Source organism: Lutra lutra, chromosome 3 (genome assembly GCF_902655055.1).
Source record: "Lutra lutra chromosome 3, mLutLut1.2, whole genome shotgun sequence".
In the NCBI taxonomy this organism is placed as follows: domain Eukaryota; kingdom Metazoa; phylum Chordata; class Mammalia; order Carnivora; family Mustelidae; genus Lutra; species Lutra lutra.
Genome location: NC_062280.1, coordinates 169,253,125 through 169,277,170, shown reverse-complemented (window position 1 = coordinate 169,277,170; position 24,046 = coordinate 169,253,125). Strand labels below are relative to the sequence as shown.

At 39.0% G+C, this 24,046-nt stretch overlaps 1 protein-coding gene across 14 annotated transcripts in view; it reads right to left on the bottom strand.

Annotated features, from left to right (window-relative positions):
• The window catches only part of LMO7 (LIM domain 7), a 130,932-nt gene that overhangs the window by 4,899 nt on the left and 101,987 nt on the right, over nt 1-24,046 (bottom strand). For 7 of the 14 annotated variants that reach the window (XM_047720147.1, XM_047720148.1, XM_047720150.1 and 4 more), the window contains 14 exons: nt 18,734-18,848; nt 17,521-17,682; nt 16,544-16,731; nt 15,583-15,643; nt 13,826-13,882; nt 13,633-13,674; nt 11,878-11,903; nt 11,491-11,595; nt 10,791-10,883; nt 10,087-10,424; nt 9,216-9,281; nt 6,939-6,991; nt 4,449-4,662; nt 434-715 (listed from right to left, as the gene is read on the bottom strand). In XM_047720147.1, coding sequence (XP_047576103.1) covers nt 434-715; nt 4,449-4,662; nt 6,939-6,991; nt 9,216-9,281; nt 10,087-10,424; nt 10,791-10,883; nt 11,491-11,595; nt 11,878-11,903; nt 13,633-13,674; nt 13,826-13,882; nt 15,583-15,643; nt 16,544-16,731; nt 17,521-17,682; nt 18,734-18,848 — 1,802 coding nt within the window. The remainder of the gene's footprint in view (nt 1-433; nt 716-4,448; nt 4,663-6,938; nt 6,992-9,215; nt 9,282-10,086; nt 10,425-10,790; nt 10,884-11,490; nt 11,596-11,877; nt 11,904-13,632; nt 13,675-13,825; nt 13,883-15,582; nt 15,644-16,543; nt 16,732-17,520; nt 17,683-18,733; nt 18,849-24,046) is intronic. The other 7 variants (XM_047720146.1, XM_047720151.1, XM_047720156.1 and 4 more) reach the window with 5 other exon arrangements.

Sequence of the window (24,046 nt, the reverse complement as noted above, 5' to 3'; positions counted from 1 at the left end):
GCTTGATTATAATGCTTTCCTTTTCAACTCAGTTCCTATAAAACGAGTTTATACTACAGCCTCAATAAAAATCAAACATTTTACAATGCTGCTTTTATTCATAAATTGCAAATGCATTCACAAAGCTACTGTGTATTTTTAAGCTTCCACACTGAGAATAATACGAGTATGTCTGCACTGACCACAAGCAAAAGCAAACGAGACAGTGGCAACAAGGTACACATTTTAAAGGTCTCCCATGGCTTCACGAGACACCTATAAATGCTCTTGGGGTAGCATGGAAAACCATTATGAAGGCTTTAATCGATTTTGGTAAAGAAACACTGAATTTCATAGATTCCAAAAGGCTTGTTTTTGGTTTTCACTAGAAAATTTGGACAAGACTTTGGGGGAAATTTTAATGAAAAAATCTCCCTGAGACTAAGGTGCTCACCTATTGCGTAGCTGGGAGCTCGGCTGCGATGCTGAAGGAGAATGGCTGCGTGGTGTGGGGGAAGGCGCAGTGGTGGTCTTCACAGACCCCGCTGAAGGAGGGGGGATGCTGGAGGATGGATTGCGCATGTAGGCCCGGTTTGAGGTGGACACCAGCTGAGGCGGGGGGCGACTGAAGTCTTGAACGGAGGAAGAAGCACGGACTCCTGAAGACTGATTGAGCCAAGGGGATGGTTTCCAAGAATTGGATCTTGGGGAATCCAGGTTATCTAGAGATTCACCTCTGAAACATGGAAAGAGTTAATTAAGATTATATAATACATTGAGCTAGAATCCATATATCATTATAGTCCCTAAAACATCCATTTTATGTTTTGTTAAGTAGGTATTAATCTAACAGTTACATATAAAGTTACCTTCAATAACTAAAGTTTCTTTTCATCAGAATCACGATGTTTCAATTAATCTTAATTTATGCTTATTTTTTTCACTTGGTGCTTAAAGAAAAAACACCAAACTGGGAAAGACAATACTAAAAAAAAAATACTATAAAAAATACTAAATACTGGGGCAACTGGGTGGCTCAGTGGGTTAAGCCTCTGCCTTCGGCTCAGGTCATGGTCTCAGGGTCATGGGATCGAGCCCCACATCAGGCTCTCTGCTCAGCTGGGAGCCTGCTTCCTCCTCTCTCTCTGCCTGCCTCTCCGCCTACTTGTGGTCTCTGTCTGTTAAATAAATAAAAAATATTTTAAAAATTAAAAAAAAAACAAAAAAATACTAAATACTAAAAAATACTAAAAAAAATTTTTAAATAAATTACTATAAAGACATACATTCCTTCTTTAAATCTTCAACAGATCAGACACATCAATCTTAATTTTTAAAACCCAACCAAAAAAAAAAAAAAACCACTTTAGACACTTACATATGTCAGGTATTAGACTAAACATGGTCACAAAATTTTTGACTCATTTAATCTTCACTATAGGCAGGTATTTTTGGGGGGTGGGGGGCTATCTCATGGAAGTTAACTTGCCCATATGAGAAAGAGCTATTTGGTGGTAGAACTGGCTTTCAAACCAGTGTCTCCCTGATTTCAGAATAATCCAGACCATTCCTACTGTGTAGTCCTCACTCACCCCAAACCCTGAATTTAATCAACTGTCTAATGTACATCTCATAGAAGCATTCATCAACCACTCCCCTTGAACTGAATATGCATTTAAAATAGAACTGGGGCACCTGGGTGGCTTAGTTAAGTGGATGACTCTGGGTTTCTGCTTAGGTTGTGATCTCAGGGTCCTGGGATCAAGCCCCGCATCGGGCTCCACACTCAGTGCAGAGTCTGCTTGGGATTCTCTCTCCCTCTCCCTCTATTCTCTCTCCCTGCTTTCTTTCACTGTCTTTCTCTCTCTCTCTCTCTCAAATAAACAAATGAAAAAGATGCCCAAAAATCATTGAAAAATAAAATAGAGTTTAGCTCAAAAACTGATTTAAATATAACTTTCAGAAAGTTATATTTAATTGGGGACAATTTCAGATTTAAATATAACTTTCAGAAAATCTCTCTAAATCACGTGCTTACATCAATTCTGATCTACAGAGATTGATTCCAAATTATAAATGGTTTATTTCTAACAGGTCAATTTTGTTATTACATTTAAAACTTGATCTTTTATCCCAAGTTCAAAATATGTATTTTTTTTCTTTTAAAATTACAGAAATACTAACTACCTCATCTTGATGAGAAAGACCCAAACAATATAGAAGGGTATCTGAGGGAAGAATAAAATTTCCCTCCACCCTCACTTATCACAATTTACCTGCCCTAATTCCCAGAGGTGACCACAGGTTAACTTCTGGACTTTTTCTGTTTACACACAGATTTTCATAGAGAGACCAACTGACATGAGTAGAGTCATGTCTATATACATCTGTAATGTGTTCATGAGTTTAACACTCTTAAACAAATGGGACTACTCTACAATGCATACTCTGTATGACTCTCTTTCTTCCAGGTACGATGTTATCCTAGAGCTATCTTCATGTCAGTTCATGCGATGGATGGTACTTCAGAGGCCCCCAGGGAATCATCCTCCTGGCATCCCTGCCACTGTGTGGTCCCCTCCCACTGATTCTCTCTTGGCCATGTGACATATTAGACCAATGGGACATTAGCAAACATGATACAGATGGAGGTTTGATAAACACTGGTCCATTAGGGCTTATTCGTCTGCAAGGCTTCCTCTTTGGATCCAGGTGCCATGTCATGAGGCAGCCCAAGCAGCTGTGTGGAGAGGGCATGAGGAAGCAGAAGCTCCCGACCAACAGCCCCCGATGAGCTCTCAGGGCAGCATCAGCATCAGGGGTTCAGCAATTTATGGCTCACCGTCAGGAGATGTACAAATCGTGAGCTAAGGGCATTTTTAATTTTCAAACGGTCATAAAAATAACAACAACAACAAAGAATATGTGATAGAGACTGACGTGGCCTACAAAGCCAAAATTATTTACTATCTGGTCCTTCATACCAAAAAAAATTTTGTCAACCCCAGTTCAAAAGGACTATAACTGTCCAAGGGACCCACCAACATCATCCAAAGAGCTGTCCAGTCAATTTTGATACAAATTGTGATAAGGCAGAATACGAATACAACGATAAAAGAAAGAGGCATTGCCGTATCGTCTGCCGCCTCAAAACTTAGTGGGTTGATCCATGTGCCGCTCTTTATTTAGCAAGTGCTAAGTACTCTTATTAATAGATACTCTGCTTCTTTTCTTTTTTGCTATTGCCAATAATATTTAAGCACATATCCTTTGACATATCTCTGCATACTTATCCAAATCCATTCAGAATATAAAGTGTCAGGAACTAAACTGCTCACAGGGTATGGACATAAAAACTTTTGCTTAGTAAATACCGAAAAACTTTCCACTCAACTAGGGACAAGAACTCCTGTTTCCTTATACCACTGTCAATACTGGATTGAGTGAGTCAATCATTTAAATCTACAAATCTCATAACGAGACATGGGATTGTTGTTTTAGGAGAAGTGCTGATTTTTTTTTAAAGATTTTATTTATTTATTTGACAGAGAGAGAGACTACAAGTAGGCAGAGAGAGGAGGAAGCAGGGTCTCCATGGAGCAGAGAGCCTGATTCGGGGCTCAATCCCAGGACCCTGGGATCATGACCTCAGCCAAAGGCAGAGGCTTTAACCCACTGAGCCACCCAGGCGCACCAGAAGTGCTGATCTTTTAAATGTTTACTGACTTAGTTTCTTTTTCTGTAAACACTTCTGCTCATATCACCTATCTATGTTTCTATAAAGTCATCACACTTTATTTACTGCTTTACAAAAGTTACTTGTACACTAGCCCTTTTGAACATGTTATAGATTTTCCTCAGTTTGTCACTTCTGAAAATACTAAATAAAAGTAGTTTCAGTATTCATTTACCCAAGATACATCTTTTAGAATATTCATCTTCTCATCTCTAATTAGTTTATATCTACATATTTTTCTTGAAGTTTCAAAAATTGGGTTTCGTACTTTATGAACACTATTATCTTGATTCCAATCAAACCATTATCTCATTATAAATAAAAAGAGGCTTAATTTTATTTTTCAAGGAAGGACATTCAAGTGCTTGAACCATATGTCAGAGTTCCACATTCCACTCTGCAACCTATGGCCATGTGGTTTTGTCCAAGTGCATTCTGGACCTGAGCCACCATTTCTCCATATGGAAAAAGAGCATCACTACCCCTGCCTCCAAACATTGTCCCCAGACCAAGTCAGATGACAGAGACAAGTAACAGGCATATCGTGGGGGCACTTGATACGCACTGGATAATATATGCCTGATGGCATTCACTGTACTTTCCCCTCTCCGCTCAACCTCAGATAAGACAAGAAATTATGACATCTCTCCTGTCCAGGGTAACCAGCGTGTCTAGAAACTAAACATCTGCTTCAGAGCACAGAAGAGGATATAAGTCCTAAAACGGCCCGCACCTTCTCATAATCCCAGGTAGACAAATGGGCTCTTTATTTACGCTGGAACTGCGCTGTCGGATCCAGCTGCTGTCATTGAGAAGAGATGTTCTCTTCCTCATTTCTTGAAGAATTTGTTGTCTCTCTAATTCTGCTTCCGATGGGACTTGTTCCTTCTTGGAACTCCTCTGTGATGAGCTAGTGCTCCCAATTTGGTCTAAATATTTATTGCCTCCTAAATTAAAAACACATCAGAAGCTGTAGGATTAGCACATTATTAAAGGAGGGGGGGAATGTGGTTAAATCTCCAAATACAATGTAGCAAAAGATGTGACATTGTACACATATGCTAACATCAGTTCTCAATGAGACTGCTGCATGGGAACATAAAAGTAAAGTCTGCTATTCCTGGAAATGCCAGTACCACACCCAGAGGCACGCCACAGAGCATGCTCCGGAAGACTTAAGGAGGCTGCCCAAAAAGGAAACAACCAGCACTGACTTCAGCGCTATCAAGTTACAAAGTGCTCGTCTAGATATCGTTTCTCTTCCACTTGTCCCTTCCTTCCGAAAGTAAATCAATCAGACACACACTCATCGAAAACTTGCTGTGACAATGTGTTCAAAAACTGACACTCCCCTTGGGGAGAGCAAGACACCTATGCCTGCATCTCCTGCCAACTTACTCGAGTCTTCATGATGTAAGTTCTAGAATAAGTAATGACCAAATTGTAGGAATGAGATCACACTCAATCACTGAAATAGCTTTTGTGAAACTGAAAAATATCCAAGTAACCCACATGTTAACCAAGGACTATTATCAAGCTTGTTTGTCCTTTCAGAAACTGACGAAGCTATAATTCGGATGTTGAATACATGCATGACAATTCAGTTAGGTTTTGTCCTGAAGGCTTTGTTTCGTTGGATTTGCGATTAATTTCTGATTTGGGTAAGACTTCCATAATGTTGAAATCTCTTCCCCCTTAGATTTGGATTAGAGAATTCCATCTAAGGATTTGTTTCCTTTCACTCTCCAGATTTACTGCTATTGCTCGTTTTTTAAAATTCACGGTGCATCTCTGCCTTAGTTCATCTTCCAGCAAGCAGTGAACAAGGCCAACGTTTTCTCACGCTCACCTATATTTACCTGAGTGGGTGCCCACAGCTTATCAACTTGGTCATATTTTAAATGAAATATTTTCTACTTTAAATGTGACTTATTGCCATAACCAAGTTTTTCAGTAACATATTTCTTAAGTTCACTGCCTTCTATTCAAGAGCTTAGGGTTAGTAGAGGGAAGAAAACACATACAGAGGATTGTAGAACTTGAAAGTTTGCTTTTAATGGTGGCCAGAGGCAAATTCACAGGAAAAGAAACCCAGAAATTCAAACAAGAGAGACCAGAGCAACCAGATCCGAAAGCATCTCAATTGCCAACTGCAAAAGAGAAAGTTCTGGTTTTACCTAAGGGTCCCTAAAAGGAAAAAGAGCAGAAGAGCTGGAAATTTAAACTAGGATCAGATAATGGAAGCTCCTAAGAGTTAAAGAGGAGTGATCATAGAACCTACTAGAAACTAAATTCTACAAGCTTTAACTGGAGGTTACACACTAGCTGCCACCTGACCATTTAGGCCTGCAGATGTGTGGTTTGGCTCACAGAGGGCTTTAAATTTTATTTATCCTTGTTAGCACTTAAAAGATAACACGAAAATCTACATTGTTTTTAACTTCTCTTTGACCCCAGAAACACTGGACTTGCATTCTCCATATGGCAGGGGCAAGCTTGCATTCTCCCACGTGGCTCTCTGCTCCGTGGTCACGTCTACCCAATTCACCCCAATCCTCACCTGGACCTTCATTCATTTATATAACTGACCAGCAAGCACCCTGCTTTGCCCAAAACCTCATATGCAAACCCTGCTTAAAATGATGCTTTTTGCTTCGTGGTTTTTTCCTCCTTAGTTACATAACTTCAGCTACATGCATTCCTAAAAATACATTTTATACTAACAATATCAGGTTCCAAACCATTTTTGCCAGGTTAGCGAAATCATTATCATTTTGGACTTTTGGACATCTTGACACTTAAATGTTTAGCGAAATCATTATCATTTTGGACTTTTGGACATCTTGACACTTAAATGTATAATTTCAAGTTTATAAGCAATTTTTAAGTCCCGTGTTATTCTGCAGAAAACTTTTCTGTCCCATTTCCTTGGCTGCAAGATAAGATCTATACAAAACTACCAATAACACTGAAAAATTTCCAAATGTTTCATTAGCTATTTAAAACCATTTTACTCTCCCAGTACTCCCTCCATTATAAAGTAAAGCCAAAATAAGCATAAGATAGCTTTGTTTTTATACACAAATGTTAAAAAGACCTGGTATTCTAATTACATAATCTTAATGAATCTGAACTATATTGACTTTAAAAATACTGATCATAACCTGCGATAGCATAAGCAAACAACTATGCTGAAGAATTTGGAAAAAAAATTCACATTTACCATTTTTATTTGTAGGGTAATCATCCAGCTCAGTTGTGGATCTGGATTTGTTCCTACAACACAAAACACAACATATTATAGACATCTCCTTAAAAACATCTTTTTTATGATTTTATGTATTTATTTGACAACAGTGAGAGAGTGAGAGAGACACAGTGAGAGAGGGAACACAAGCAGGGAGTGTGGGAGAGGGAGAAGCAGGCTTCCCACCGAGCAGGGAGCCTGATGCAGGGCTCCATCCCAGGATCCTGGGATCATGACCTGAGCCGAAGGCAGTCGCTTAATGACTGAGCCACCCGGGTGCCCCAAGAACATATTTTTTACATGTATGATGTAAGAACACCAAAGATATTACTTTAAAAAGCAGTTGATTTATTTCCTATATCTGTGGAAAGCTACATTTACCTTCTTAATAAGTAATTTTTCATGTTGTACAAGGTAGATGTCTCTAAATAAGAGAAGAGCACGGGAAGAACATATGAAGACCCTCTCCAGTTTGTAGGATGATTAAGTCTATGATTTTTAACCAATTTGTACACTTTGATTCCCTTCCAGATCTCAATCACATAAGCTGTACCAAGGATCTGTCATCAGATAACCTAATATCATACTATCTCTTCCTTCATGGTGCCCAAAGGCCGAGAACTCAACCTTTTGGACACTTCTTCCCAAACAGCCACTGACCAAATGCTACCTTGGCTATGCCAAGAGGCATGGGCAACCTCTAGAGACGCCGGGTTTTGTAATGACAACATTGAAGTTTCTGAATCAGTCTAGGCAGGTCTCATCCTCACTCTACTAAGCACCATAACTTCAAACAATAGTGGTGATAATGAATAATGTACATTATCATATCTATACATTGCACACCTACATGCATACAACACATATGTACATACATACAACATATAATAAAGTATAATCCATAATAAAGTAATCACAATTGGTGGCAACTTTCATGAATGGTTTCACTTGTATTAACACAGAAAATGATTTTTATTACAAAATGTCCAGCCATACCCCTTAACACCTCGAAGGCCTATTCTACCACAACTGCCTAGCAGCATTCTATATTTTCCAGGATTTGTTACATTTTCCACTGCAGTGTAATTATTTTCTCCAGGTTATAAGCTAACATAAACAAAGACTATTTAAATATATATATAAATGCATATTTTTAACAAGGCAGATACACAGTTTTAATGATCCACAGTTACCCAGAAATCTTCAATATAAATAAGAGCATCCATCACTAAAATTTTTTTTAGCTTAATATCAGCCCATTACTATCTATATATTAATTTTCCCTACTAGGAGTCCCACTCAGTCAGCCTGATTGCCCATAGAGACGAGTCTTTCCATATCTCTAAGGTAAACTTCCTGGGGAAGAAATGTCAGCTCTGAAAACACAAATTAATGGTCATACACTGGGTATTTATAGACAGAGTCTGTTCAGAAGTCCTTAGTGATTTCAAAACAGCAAAGTATTTTAAAAATTACTTTGAAACATTAAATTTATGTCTCAGGAAATTTTAAGATATAGCTAACATGTACTGGAATTGACCAGTACTTCTCAACAGACTAAGAGAAAGCCACATTCTCATTTCAGGTGTCCACATGTTAACTTCATTTGGGGCAAGCTGATGCCGTTGCTTACAACCTCTTTAAAATAAAAATTAAGGCAGTTGCACAAAATGAACACAATTCTACCCTCTGTCCATTCCCCTTGCACTGTGGCTCCTCCCGTAAAGAGGTAAAATTTTTCTCTGTTCTGTGAACTTGGGCTGGCCTGTGATTTTACTCTAGGTAACAGAATGTGACAGAAGCATGGTGGGCCAGTTCAGAATGTAGACTACAAGGCACCTTGCTTCCTCTCGTTAGTTCTGTCTTCTCTGCTCAGCCCCCATGTATATGAGACTGCACTGGCTTGCTGGATCTTGGAAGCACATGGCCTAATTGTTCTCACTGTTCCAGCTTACAGCCAACTCCCAAAGCAGAGCTGCCTAGTAAACTAGTAGGAGATGTGTGAGGCGCCTGATCAACTAGAAGAACTGCCAGTTAGGATCAGCCCAAAATACCCACAAAATCATGTGAAATCACTAAGTTGAGGGGTAGCAGGTTACACAGCAAAAGTTAGTCCATACAAAGGTCAACCAGCAAGATCTCTTTATATCCCACAAAAGATCAAGAGCTGAAATAGTTCTAAAATACATCGAGGCGAGCCCTCAAATGTTCATCTATTATTCCAATGAAATTACAACAAAATGTCCCACATACCTGTCACTAGGAAGCAACCCTGAAGATTTTTCCTCTCTCTTTGGTATGTCATAGGAATCAACAGGTCTAAAAGAAAGAAAGAAGAGTTTATGGTCAACATATTGGACTTTAACACTCTTCCTGAGTTAGAGAAATTGACATCCGAACAAAGTTATTCTAGTCTCTTCATGAGATGGTCTCTGGGTTGAAAACTAAATATACAAAAGCATTTTGATCAATCACTGCAGAAAGAAGACCCACTGATACCAACAGACATTTGCAATTCACTCATCCTGTAGAGGGAGTGCCTGCTGCTGTTCTAGGGCTGGGCTACAGAAGCAAACAGAACAAAAAGAGTATTAAATGTCATTCTTACATTTCAGGGTTCCAGACAAATATGGAACATAAAACATGGTAAGGCATGTGGGAAACGGTGTGGGGAAAGGGCACATGTTTTAGACGAGGTATCCTGGAAAGTCTGAGAAGGTGACGTATGAACAGAGACTCAAAGAAGATGAGAAGACAAGGAAAGAGGTGAGGGAAGGCCTCTGCAAGGACAGGGACTAAAAACTGCCAGCGTTCAGGGGCAGAATGCATTGGACATTTTCAAGCAGGAAAAAGGAGACCGGTGTGGCTGGAACAGACGGAGGGAGGGGAAGAGCGGTGGGAAGTCAAGTAGACCACGGGGTCCAGATCCAGCTCGTGTGCGCCTCCGAGGTCACCGCGAGGACCCGGGCGGTACTCTAATGTGACAGGAAGCCGTCTGAACAGCTGTAAGGGGACAGGACCTGCTCTACCATGTAACGCTTGTGTAGCAAATGGATGGTAGAGACCAACCAGGAAGCGGAGCCAACGTGAACACATCGCAGTGTGCTCCGGTGGCAGCACAAACCTTCTATACTGGTATATCTTGACTGAAGTCTCCCTCTCTCTCTCTGCCGGGCGGGTCTGCTCCTGGGCCGCCTCCTGCTGCCACTTCTGCTCCTGCTCTTGCTGACACTGTTGCTCCCTCAGTTTCCTCTCTTCCTCAAGAGCCAGGCGCTCCTGCAGCTTCTTCCTTTGGTCCTCCTCTGCGTCGTCCTTGGGCGGCTCTCTCGTCTCCTCTTCCCCTGCTCGGCTACCTTCCTGGTCGGACGACTTGGACCCCTCACCCCAGGAGGCTTCCCAGGCGGCCGCGGTGGGCTCCCGCGTGGGCAGAGAAATGCTGTTTGAGCTCAGGACCATTCGCTCCTGTGTGACCAGGGGGAAAGAGAAGCCCGTCCGAATCTGTGCATCGTCACAATTTCATTTACCCGTGTTCTGTTTGAGTGTTGGCCGGGGTTTCCTTTAATCGCTACCAAAGCCGCACGTGGGGGAAATACAAGTGCGAAGGAGAAAGACGCACTTAGGGTTCGTTAATAGAACCATTTGATGATACAGTAGACAAACTAAGAGAAAGGCTGAAACATCAGAGCAAAATTCCGATACATCAGAGCTCATTGTGTTTTTCAAAGAGCTTATGTAAATAAATATGTGGCAAAAGCAGGTGAAACAGAGGATCTTCCATTCCCCAGATAATTTCACTGAGACAGAGAACACAGCACGTTCCAACACTACCTCATTCAAGTACTTGTAATTCTCTCTCTCAGCTTCCTGCTTAGCCCTTTGCCACTCTTCCCTGAGTTTCTCCTGCTCACGTTGATATTTTTCCTATAAGGAGAGATGGCATATTAGTTAATTAGTTAATTAACAGATTAATGATGTTACACGGAATCTTTTTCACCAGCTTTTTTGCTAGCTCTACCCTTCACCTCAATCTTTAAAGATGGTGATATTATTTTCACCAATTGGACTTTCATCCCTAAAGTACGAAATAGCTTATATCGAATTAAATGGTGGTCTCGGGAAAGGGGAGACACTCAGAATTGAACCTGTAGCCACTCTTTACCACAGTTGTAATTGAGTGAAGCCCCTGGCTAACTGCTAGGGGGACTGAATTTCCCTGCAGTGGAGTGAGCACACACACAGCTTAGGGGGTGCAAGGCCTTACGATCCACACACCTGTCACACATAAGAAAGTCCAGAAAACCATAGTGCCACATTCTAAAAAATACACCGGGTAAATAATTATTTTAAAAGGAGGACTCGAAAAGCTTCAAAATAGAAATGTAACGAATGCAAAATGTGCCGCCTCGCAAAAGATTTGTTAATTATGAGGTTATTAGCTTCTAATTTTTTAGTTTGCTTCCTGGTGCCGGTTGACACTGAGCAGGGAAAGCCAGCGGAACTCCTGTGGGCCCACACCACTCTGCTCTACCTGCAGCAGGCGGTCCTGCTCCTTCTGCCACCTCTCCTGCCGCTTCCGCTCCTCCTCCTGATCCCACGCCCAGCGGCTCGGGGCACTGAGGGTGGGAACCGGAAGCTAGCCAGTTATAAGAGAAAACATGCAAACAAAGGAAGAACATATTACTTCATTCAGTCATCTACCGAAGCACTTCCGCTTTCATGAATGATTCATCCCACCCTTTGCCTAAGCGGTACCAGAGGAGGTTTGGCTTTCTGTTTCAAAGTGGGTCTTTTCAACCTGGAAAGACTACCCCTTGATAAATTGTTATGCAACCGAAAAGCAGTGAGGCTAGTGTGTGCTAATTCAGTCCCGCCAAAGTCACCTTACTTGTTCTAAAAACCAATGAATGCTACTTACATCAGGAACTACAGAATCCGAGCTTCCTGTGTTGCAGCATGTTGGAAAGGAAGAAAAAAATACATAAGTCTTTTCATTTCTATGAAATAATTTTTTACAGAGTCATATTAGCTGTTTCTATGCCAGGATACTGAAATCAGTGATTTTTTTTTTCTTAAACTGCAGTAGAATCTCAGTTTTTCTCTTCAATTCCATCTGTTACTCATCTTCCAAAGTCGAAGTCATTTAAAACAAAGAGAGAGAAAGTATGGGTGCCAAAGATATCCCTTAGCCCTTGGTACTCGAGCTAGATGGCTGGTGTCTTCTGAAGAGGTTTCAGGGTTCTTTTATGAATACACCAGGTAGTATGTCACAGCTGAGCCCAACAGGGAGAGAAAAAAGATTTTCAAATGGTATATTACCTGCCAAATCCAAGTTTTTACTTGCCACTACTTAAAGCTAACATGCCAGCTCTGTATCAGATTTTCCAGGTCTCCTTGCTAATAAGCTACTTTTCTTAAATAAGGTACCACAAAAACATGTTCAGGAAATCCTTCCCCTTCCTCTCCTATTACTTGCAGCACAAATATTCAAACTTCGTGTGTACACCTATGGGCCTAATATTCTTCTCTTTATTCTTAGGGGGTACTACAGGAATGTGTGTATGTAGTACAAAAAACAAAAGCAGAAACAAAACAAACAAACAAACAACAAAATCAAAAACCAACTAAGCAAATTTCACGAAAGATGCTATCATACAGTATTTTTAATTTTCCTGAAACCTCAGCTGTCAAATAAATTGTTCACTTACACATTTTTTTTTTAAAAGAAAACTGCTTTGAGAATTAGGAAAATATTTTTCCCTAAAATAGTCTGTTGAAGAGAATTGAGTGAAAATTAGACTAGAGAAAAGAAAGGAATTATCTTCTGTTAGCCAGTTTGAGCTAGGAGTATCATAGTGTTTCAACTAAATTACCGTAGAAAAATAGGAATTTAACAAAAATATCAAAAACACTATGGATACTGACACAAATAGACCTCGTACATGCACAGCTGGTGAGCTACTCCTATTTATGGTCAAAAGAAACCTTAATTCCCCAAAGAAATACTTCTCGGGTTTTTTGTTTGTTTGTTTGTTTTTTTAATCTGTGAGTCCAGTAAATAGAAGGCAAGCGTGTAAAGGTTTTTGATCATCTTAAAAGTAAGAAACAATAACATTTAGACGCCTACAGCACACTCCTCTCTGTGCCATTGCATCTCAAATATTGGATATTACTTTTAAGTTCTGACAGCACAGCACAGCTCAGACTGCATTCATGAGACAGGGCATCGACAGCCGTGAGAGGGGGAAGGAATGCCACATGCACAGCACACAAGGCAGCACAGCACAGAAGGCAGCGCAGCCCAACTACACCAACACGGGGAGGCTCAAAATGCACGTGTTCAGAAGCGCAACCGAAATTTACATTTAATTTACTTCAGGGTCAACAGGGCGGTCCTATGAACACTGCAAAGCCATCATTCCAATAGCAAGAAACAACTCTGCTCTTTTTAAAGAGCATTTTGGCCGGAGTTAGAGTTTTCAGAAGTTCAACAATCAGGTGTTGGTGTAATCTAATATTACGCAATTTGTAGGAAGCAGTAAGGCGTAAGTGAGGTTCCTCATTTCTTACTGTCACCCAGTGGAAAGAAGCGTGTTTAACAGCATCTCAATCTTTTTTTAATTAGAAAAAAAAAAGTCCAGAGGTATACAAAAGACACGCAAAGACCCATTACCACAGAGGTAGACCCATGAACTGTAAGAAAAGCATGATGACCCTAGGAAAAGAATGGAAATGGGTTACGTTGCTTGGTCACAATGGCAGCCAAATTGAAAAGGCTTAGTGCCCAGCACCAAAGACTATAAGGACAGAGTGGAGAATGGGAACAATTCCATGAAAGTACATGAATTGTTATCTTGGTAGTTTACCTTGTTCAAAAAATTGTGATCGCCTTTTTAAGTTTTTCAAAGAAATAGGTTCAGATGCTAGTTGAAAAATACAAAAAAAAATATATATCAATACCATGTATTTCATTTTAATCTCTCACCACTGGAAAACTAAATGGTATCTGACACACCTTTCTAGTCCACAGCATTAGTTGAAAAATGTCAAAACTGACAGCCATAGAAGATATGGATTATTTCAATGTACAAAGACACATATTTTTAGTAGTCTATACTACATCTAAATTAGTAATGGAACTAATTATTTTATTAATAAATTCTAGCAGATAGCATCATAGTTTCATAGAAGCCAAAAAAATCTTCCGTGCTAGATCACACAGCTTTAGGGAAATGGAAACTAAAATGTTTTGCTTAGGTTTATCAACCTAAAATCTAGAAGTCCAAGGAGAATTGTTTGTAACTAAGAGTTTCTGCGTTACTAAGTAAAAAATGAACTGAGAAATAGTGGGGAGTTAGACAAGAAAATAAATTAATACCCAGAGAAAGATAAAATAAGAACAAATGTCCAAATTAAAATATTCTTCTATCTAAAGAATTTTGCCTTAGTTTAACATCTTATAGCCACTAACTTTAAGCAAATGGAGCTCAGTCCAATCAAGAAAAAAAGAAAATAAAAGAAACATTCTGACTTCTACAGATCTGTTGCAAGGTTATAACAAACGATTCATATACTTCAGTTTATTCATAAGTTGTAAATGCAATTATTACTTGATACTGGTTGGTGCTTACTTGTGTAAAGCAAACCCTCCAATGTCTAGCATGCATACATAGTCACTAATGATGAGTCTGGTGTCTTAGCAGTTTGCTTTGCCTGAGACACAGGCAGAATGGGACCTGGGTGTCTTGGATTTAACATGGGGAATCCAAAATAAATCATGTTTGCTTTAAAAACTCTTTTGATAAAGAATGCACTATCTGTTAAGACGCAGTCACTTCTACCTATCAGAAATTAAATACCAAAATAAATCATCAATAAAGGGGAATTTAGAAACTTGGTTTGGCTGTGACCTAACATATTATGAACTGGTAAAGGCAGATGCAAAGCCATAAAACTGACCCAGCCAGATGGGAGTCTAGTTTCCTGGTAGGAGGAGTCTGGTCTTCTTTGAGTCTCTTTCCCTGACTTTGTAGACCAGATCTTTCTTATTTATTTTGTATGCCTAAGGAGTAGTAGATAGTATGAGGCAACAATGATTTGTGGACAGACAGAAGGAGGAAGACAGTGATAACTCCATGATACAAGATCTCCCCAGATACCACACCTGCTTCTTCATTACAAATGGGTCCTTTGCTTAACAATGATTATTACCATTCCTCTACTTGATATTAGCTGCCTGCAAACTTGTCCGTTTCACAATAAAGGCGGAAAGGAAACCTCATTCATTGTTTCAGATTTAACTAAGATTCCCTTTGCCAACATACCACAGCAAGAAGGCTAATGGCCTCAGGAAAACCAGTCTTTCTTATTTGACTTAGACACACAGGCCCTCAGAGCTCCTGGACAGGCTGCCAAAGCTTTGTTTGCAGTTCCTGAACTATTCAAACCCTGGAACTGAACGCCCTTCCACCTGGCTGCAACAGGATCTCTGTGCTAACCTTTTAGTTTCAGCTTGCAGTGGGATCGGTTTTTCTTGGACTCACTTGTTATTAATTTTTATAATAGAAGAACTTGAATGCTGTGACTTCTATATTATAAACATAGTTAAAATGGTGATATTTACCTTTTGATTCAAAAGTAGTAGTTTCATCACGAATTCCATTCATTTCCTTGGATTCAGTACTCTGGAAGGATAAAAGGCCAGTTAACAACATTCTGTCCAGTCAGACTTTGGGTTCGAATAATGCATTTCCCATTAGTGAAAATATTTTCATAAGATGAGTTTTACAGGTTATTAGTGTATTTCTTACAGCTTTTTACATTAAGTTCAATCAGTCGTTATTTTTCCAAGAAACACTATGTGCCAAATAATTAGTTCACTTAGCTTATATTTATGAGTAAGCAACACAAGCATAGAGAATTCTTCAGCATTTAAGCTTTCCCTACACAATGTAGCAGGATCTCCTTATTAGATAAAAGAATATCTTAGGATAATAACAACTATATCTAGGGAGTCAAGACAAATATTTATTTGAAATTTAACTATTGCTTTGATACTTGGAAAAATTTCTACATTGTAATTATTTTTAATCAGTTAATGTAGTTAAGTATCTCTTAACCACACATTGAAGTCTACCCATCAAAGTCATCTACACAAGATCTAAAAATGTTTCATGTTTTAAAATAAGTATAGTAATTGTGTGTAATTTACCCACAAAGACTAAAGAAAGCATGAAAAGTTACAGTACATAATTTTACATAATGTAAAATTAAAGTATATTACATTACCACTTCACATCCACAAAGATCTGAGAAATGGGTATAATGTTGAAGATTGGTAGGAAATACCTACAGAACACTACTACGGGATCCTTTGATTTTACAATGATATAACTATTACTTATCTATGAGGGCTGCCTTAGGATTATCAAAATCACATTTTACTCTCATTACTATAAATTACCTTATTCAACTACATGTTTTTGAAGTAGCATCAAAATTGTTCAAATTCTTTCCCACACACACACACACTTCCTACAGACACTTTGCTCTACACAAATACTCCTACTTCTCAAAATACTTACAGAATGCTGGAGGCTCTCTGAGAAATCAGTTGTTATTGACAGACTTGAAGATTTGTCTGAGTTGTAAATTCCAGAAGTTGTATCAATCCACTTTGTTTCGGGTGAACCTATAATTTTGGTAGCCATACTGGTGAGATTGAGAGTTTTATGCCGTGTAAATGGCAGGGAAGGTTGGTCTTTGCCCCAGTCTGATTGGCATATGATGATCAAGAAATGAGTACACGTAAATGGTGACGTGGAAAGAACAAAGTTAGTGAATGCACATACACAAAATACACATACAGAAGACACACAAACAAATCAGGTAGTGTGTGAAAGAAGTAAAGAGTGCAGGGGTTTTGACCAACAGATCACCTTCTGAAAACACAAGGGTTAGATCACATTAATAAGGAAAAGACTAGCAAGTTTACTGACTCTTTCTGTAAACCAAAACTGAATATCGCATTTTGAGATCATAATTTGGGAGGTGGCAGGGAGTTTAATGCCCTTCCCCATCGAACCTCAACAATGAAGAAACACAGTAATAGAATTATACTGACAGTTCCTTGAGCATGAACAGCAGGAATATGACCTACCCTGTTCTCTCTAACACCAGTTAGTTACGGTGCTGTCGAGAAAGTAAAGTCATAGTGTGATTCTTAATCCTCAGAATTGTTATGAGACTCCCAAATGCAGATGCAATTACAATAGCTTTCAGTTACTATCTGCATTCAGAGTCAGTATAGCATATCAATCAATCAATCAATCAATCAATTATGTAGAATCCAGTAAATTTGCTAGAGAGAAGTTTGCAGACAGAATAGTCAAGGAGGGATTGTTCCAGATTTGTTTGGGCATAACCACAGAACATCTTAAAGCCAAAAAAATAAAAAGTAAATAAAAAATGAGAAAAAAGTTATTGAAGCCAGCTGTTATACCCACTTGCCAAAGACCAGTTCCCCACTGAGAAAGACAGACAGTGGTAAAACCCAACTCACCAGACTTTCCATGGCGCCTGATATCCATTACTAGCTTTCCAGTTTCTTTAGCACTAGCCATGGTTGCCTCCCACTCTTTTGTGTCCTTATATGAAAACTTGGTGTTGTTAATAGCAATAATTTCATCATCTACCTGTAGCTGGGAAAATTCTGCTGGGCTACCTATAGAAAGCAAAATAAATTAAACAACCAATAACAAAAAATTCCAAACAAAAAAATCTACATTCAGTTAGTCATTGCTTACGAGAAAAAAATGACTTCTTAATCTCAACTAACTATTCTTAGATTTTTCAGGTAGAGCAGAGTCAGGAATTTTTTTTTAAGTTACCAAATATTTGAGTATCTACAACATACAAAGCACCAAATGCATTTTTTATGCAAGAGCATGTATCTTCATTAACATATAAAAGAATAAGCTCATCTGTTCCATAAAATTTCTTTATTACCTTCGTAAGAACAAAGAAATTTTTAAATTATTTTTAAATTCAAAATGTGAAATATATTGTACTTTAATTGAGCTTCCAAATCCAAATGCACTCTGGAATAGATAAAAAAAAAAAAAAGCAAGGCCATTTAAAACCACTTACAATTACCACTTCCTGTTATCTAATTAAACAGTCTTTTTGAATTTTCAAAAAAAATAACCAGAGTTAGCATGCAATTTTATATAGCTAAAATATGTAAATGAGGAGCTCCTCTTAACTAGCTTAATTTTAGGCTCTGTGGTAATATTTTGCTCAGAGTTCCTGGGAGGGACTTGGTAGAACCTTGGATGGGGGAGGGGCTGCTTTTGTACAAGTCCCAAAGCATCCTGAGGGCTCCACGAGCAACAGATACATTAGGATGCTCAGAAAACACCAATTTATTACACAGCACATACATAGCCACCCCAAACACAGCCAATCATGGACAGTTCTTTTGGAATTTCCAGTCAATTGTTGATTGGAAGCATTTCCAAATATTAAGTCTAAAATTTTGACAAATGAATTCTGTAAAGGTCAAAAGATAAGATTCTACAAAACTAAAATTAATGAGGCAAGCAGAAGAAATGCTATTATTCTCTGGGATGAGGCTACATCTCCTCACTTTACTACTGCCTTTTTCGCATGTGCTGTCTCCTCCTGTATCACATAAACTAATTTCTGGAGGGTTTTTTGAACAGCAAAGGATAACAAGGGGAAGAAAGTTGAGTAGAACTAAATCTATGAATTACCTGCTTCGACTGATGCAACGAAGATCCCAGACAATGCCCATTTTACTGTAAACCCAAAGTCAAGACCGCTCCCGGGCATCTGGTTTATGCTGATTCTCATATCACTGAACTGATCCTGAAAACAAACACGAAACGGTGGGATCATGTGTCCCTGGCACCCACGTGGAGGAAAGTCTATCCATGAAAGAACGGAGGCTATATACAAGGTACACTTGAGTTATTTCATGATAAACCAGAAGCAGCAATCTTTTTAACCCGGGTTTGGTAAAACCTTCATTTATACAGATATCAATGAGTTTATTACTTTTCTGCTAAAACAAGGGAAACCTTCACATCAACAGATGTTTTTCTTCACATTAATATTTTTAATCAGCTGGGCATGAATAAAGCTTGGGCATTTGCCCCGTCTACAATTGGGTTTAATTTATAGACCATTTGTTATTACCCAGGAAAGGAGTGAGAAGGCATGTTGTGTATACTGTTTAGTGGTACAAACTTGCTATTAATAAATAAGCCCTAGAGATCTAAAGCACAGTACAGTGAATATACACAGCACGGTATTCTAATCCAACTCGCTAACAGACTATAACTTAATTATTCCGACCACTAAAGAGAAAGGATGATTACGTGAGGTGATCAAGGTGCTAATTATCACTACAATGGTAATCCTATTACAATATAAAAATGTGTCAAATTAACGTATGGTACATCTTAAATTTACACAATGTCATATATCATTTATTTCAACATGATAGCATTTTTGGAAATGCAAAAAAAATATTTAAATGCTTTTCTAAATGCCACCATACTTATTAAAAAGGCAACTCCGACATTTAACATATTTAGCTGAACAATGTCAATGGGTTCATTGACACACGACTCAGATACGCGTAGAGCTCAGCTAAGACAGGGAACACCCCTTATTGGGCACCTGAAGTTTTGGCAAAGCACTGTTTGCCCTGTTGCCTTAGGAAGATCAAGGGGTGAGGACAGAGCCGCCACACAAGCTATACAATGAGAGCTACGTCATCTCTGGGGAACCAGGGTAGGTCAGATGCCAGGAGGGCCCCAACTGAGACATCCTAAGCAACAAGTCACAACTTCCTCCAAGTGACATCAGCCAACAAGCCCAAGAAACAACAGTCCCTTGGACAACAGACAGACCTCTGTTTCCACCTCCGTCACTACACCACACAGCAACAAATGCTCAGTTTCACAGAAGGGCAGCCATTTTCCAAAACAAATGTTTTAAGTTGTAAAATACACGACGTCTGTGAAAATTTCAATTGCCTTTCATAATGTATGTGTTTTGTTTTGGGTAAACAAACAGACATGAATTTTAACTCGAAATTCCCAGCCTAGTTTCAGTCTTTGATTTAGAATAATTAAGAACTGAGACTTACTGTTTTGAAAGCAGAAGTTCTTCCTAAAGCCATTTTATTTTCCAGAAAAAAAAAAGACCTATAAATTCTCCAGGTCAGTGTGACAGTTAAAACTGAACCTAGGGCTAACTGGGCAATTCATAAAGCTTTATGCTGAAGTTTTTCCACCTCTAAAACAAGTTTAAAATCCAAGTGACTCTATTCTACGAATAACTGATATTACATAAGAATTAGAAACAAGGGGAGGCACCTGGGTGGCTCAGTGAGTTAAAGCCTCTGCCTTCAGCTCGGGATCGAGCCCTGCATCGGGCTCTCTGCTCAGCAGGGAGCCTGCTTCCTACTCTCTCTCTCTCTGCCTGCCTTTCTGTCTACTTGTGATCTCTGTCTGTCAAATTAATAAATAAAATCTTTAAAAAAAAAAAAAAAAAGAATTAGAAACAAGGCAAGGAAGGCACCGAACCAAGAACTTACTATATTCTGTGGACACAGAAGTACTAAAACAATATGCGCGTATTCATCTGGTCAACATACACTTACTGTGCATCTATTTTGTATAAGACAACAGGGCTTAATACTTGGGAAATAAAGATGGATTAGGCATGGTCTTTGTTCTCAAAAAATAATCACTGACTCTTCCAGAGTTGAGTATGGAACTATTTTAGGAAAAATCTGTAGCTAATAATATAGAAAAGTTTTAATCGGAAAGCTTGTAAAGCAGTTTAATACAGAAACCCTGATGTAGGTAGCGAAAACACGTTAATAATCAGCCTGATGAACACCAATCTTAAGACTAAAACTCTGCTATGAATAGAAAAAATTAGTGGTTAATTCCTCTCCTTAACCGAAACCACCACACACTTAAATTAGACATGACTCAATGAAAATAAGTGGTCATCTTCGCTACACTTACCCTCTACAAAAAAAATTAAAAAAAAAAAAAAAAAAAGTCAAGTAAAGCACAGAATCTACTGCTATGTGAGGACAGAGGACAAATGATGGGTTAGATACGCAAGATACTAATTGATGTTTTTTAACTTGAAGAATAAAAGACAGGATAGAGTTTTAATAAATAGTCTCAAACTACATAAAGAATACTTTGTGGGAAACAGCAAGTAAACATTATCCTTTTCTACCAAATATAGGATAAAAGAGAATGAGCTTAAGCTATAGATGAAAGAGTCTCACAATTTTATTAGACTAAAAGAATTGTCTCACAAAAGGATATTCTTTTTTTTTTTAAGATTTTTTTATTTATTTATTTGACAGACAGAGATCTCAAGTAGGCAGAGAGCAGGTAGAGAGAGAAGAGGAAGCAGACTCCCCACTGAGCCGAGAGCCTGATGAGGGGCTTGATCCTAGGACCCCGGGACCATGACCTGAGCCAAAGGCAGGGGCTTTAACCCACTGAGCCACCCAGGCGCCCCACAAAAGGATATTCTTGCCTTGCAAATGAACCTCCACTTGACCATACCAAATAAAAGAAGAGATAACCGGGGCACCTGTGTGGCTCAGTGGGTTAAGCATCTGCCTTCGGCTCAGGTCATGATCTCAGGGTCCTGGGATGGAGCCCCGCATCAGGCTCCCTGCTCAGTGGGGAGTCTGCTTCTCCTCTCTGCCTGCCTCTCTGCCTACTTGTGATCTCTGTCTGTCAAATAAATAAATAAAATCTTTAAAAAAAAAAAAGCACAGATAACCAACTCTCTGAAATAGTTAACAGGGGGTTACACTGTGATGTACAGCCACAGCCTCAGTGTGGCTACAGCCTGGCAGACTGTAGGTATGGGGGTCTTTAGAACTGTAGACAGGCCAAGGAGAAATTATAGGAGCAATTATAGGTCCATTTCTATCAATAACTAGGGGACCTCAGGCATGTTGCAGAGTCTGCCAGGGTCTTCTCTCTCATAATGACTTTGCAAGCTTTCTGTTTTGCAAAAGCCTGTCTTCAAATGAAAGTTTTATGTAGACCACCTTCCTCCCAAACCAATACATAAAAGAGATTAGAGTGAATAGCTATAATTTCAATTATAAACTATAATTTCAATGGCGTGGCCTGCCCATGGTGGCAGGCCCTCAGGCATCTCTCTGGAATCCTAGGTCCTTGAATTAGATCAGCCCATAGACTCTGCAAGGGAACATATCTATAATTATAGTCAAGCACAAACTGTTCAACAGTGATTTCAGTTAGGATTTCTACTTCCTAATTTATCTCTCCAAGATACATGCCATGTGAGTATTCTACAAAAGATCCATGCCTCAGAAGACAATGATGGAGGAATTTCTGCTTAAACTGGATAGAACCAGGAATTTAAGTTCTTGGGGGAAAGCCAGATTCTTGATGACTGATAAAGCGGTTCCAGTTGCCTATGCCAGAAAAGATAACGTATAGTTATCAACATATCAACATTTAAAAATAATTTCCCTCAAATTAGATCCAATTTATGCAGAAGTATACACCAAAAGATGAGCCTTTTAGACAAAAATGAGATGATCTATTTAGAGTAGCAATGACAAAATTTAATTTTAGAACATCTGATGACTTAAGACTTTCCTATCACCAAAGATGAGAATTGATGAAAAACAGAGTCAGTCTTACACACTGAGAGGTCAGAAAGCTATTTTCTCCAAACTTTTCCATTTAGATAAATGTTGTTGACTTAAGGGAAGCCTACTGAAGTTGATAAAATTAAACAAAACATTAAACACAGACTTGGGCTCTACAGTCATAAATAACAGGAACTAGACCAACTTCGATTTTTGTACACATGATTCTTTTGCATCATTTCTTCAGGATGCAAGTGAGACATGAACAGAAGGGAATGACCCCCAAATCATGGTGCTGTTCTGGCCCTGGAGCCACTCTCCTTCACAAAATCCATGTCTGAACCTACTTCCTCCACTTCTCCATTCCTAGAGGCAGGTCGTATTTCCAGTCTCATCACTTAGCCCATTCCAAGTTGATCTCTTTCCTAACAAATCCATCTTCAGTCCTCCTCCCACCAGGCACTACCCTAACTATTATTACTTTCAGAAACTGTCATCTACATCACCCATTATCCTACTTTCTCTTGTCTTTTTCTCCATCTGTCTGGCCACCTCTCAGGTTCATGAATGTGCTTCTCCTATTCTCACTTTTTTTTTTTTTTTTTGTATTTCCTGAGCCAGTCTCCCATCTTTTTTACTACAAGCTTTCCTGAATAACCTTCCCTATTGTATCTTCAATTACTGGCTCAGCCCAATGTATCAAAAATTAAATTTAGGATCTTCCTCTCCAACCTACTCTTTTCCACCTCTTGTTTCTCAAGTATTAGATAGTTACATCATTACCTGACCAGATGCCCAATTTAGCAACACCGGGGCTGCCTCTTCCTTCTTTTCCTACCCCATGCCTGCTGCACCCATGTATTTAATAAAGTGCTCTTGAGTCCTCCAACCATAAATCTATTCTGAGTTATCCCATCCTTTCACTAGTCTTCAGGTTACCATGTTAGTTTAGAGGGGAGACCATGGCCCAAACTATTGTGGCCACCTCCCAATTGGTGCTCCTGCCCCTTCCCTTCTTTCCCTCCATCTTCTACACAGCTGCCAGAAGTATAGTCACAGAACATGCCAATTATCATTACTGTACCCTGTTTTAACATTGCTGGTAGCTCCTTACTACCTATTGGGTAGATTTCCAACTCTGTATTTCAGAAATTCCACATTTCTGATTCGGTGCTGGTATTTCAAAAACTATGTAGCTTTCCTCAAAAACAATCTTAAGAATGATTTTATCTTCATGAAACAGAGGATATTTTGGTCCCTGTTGGCTCTAAGATTCTAGAGATACAGCAAAATTAAGTCAACATTTGGAGACTTAACTACACATAAGGCAGTTCTCAAATTGGAATTTGTCACATTTCCAAAAAAATAAGGTCAGAGAAATTACAGTTGT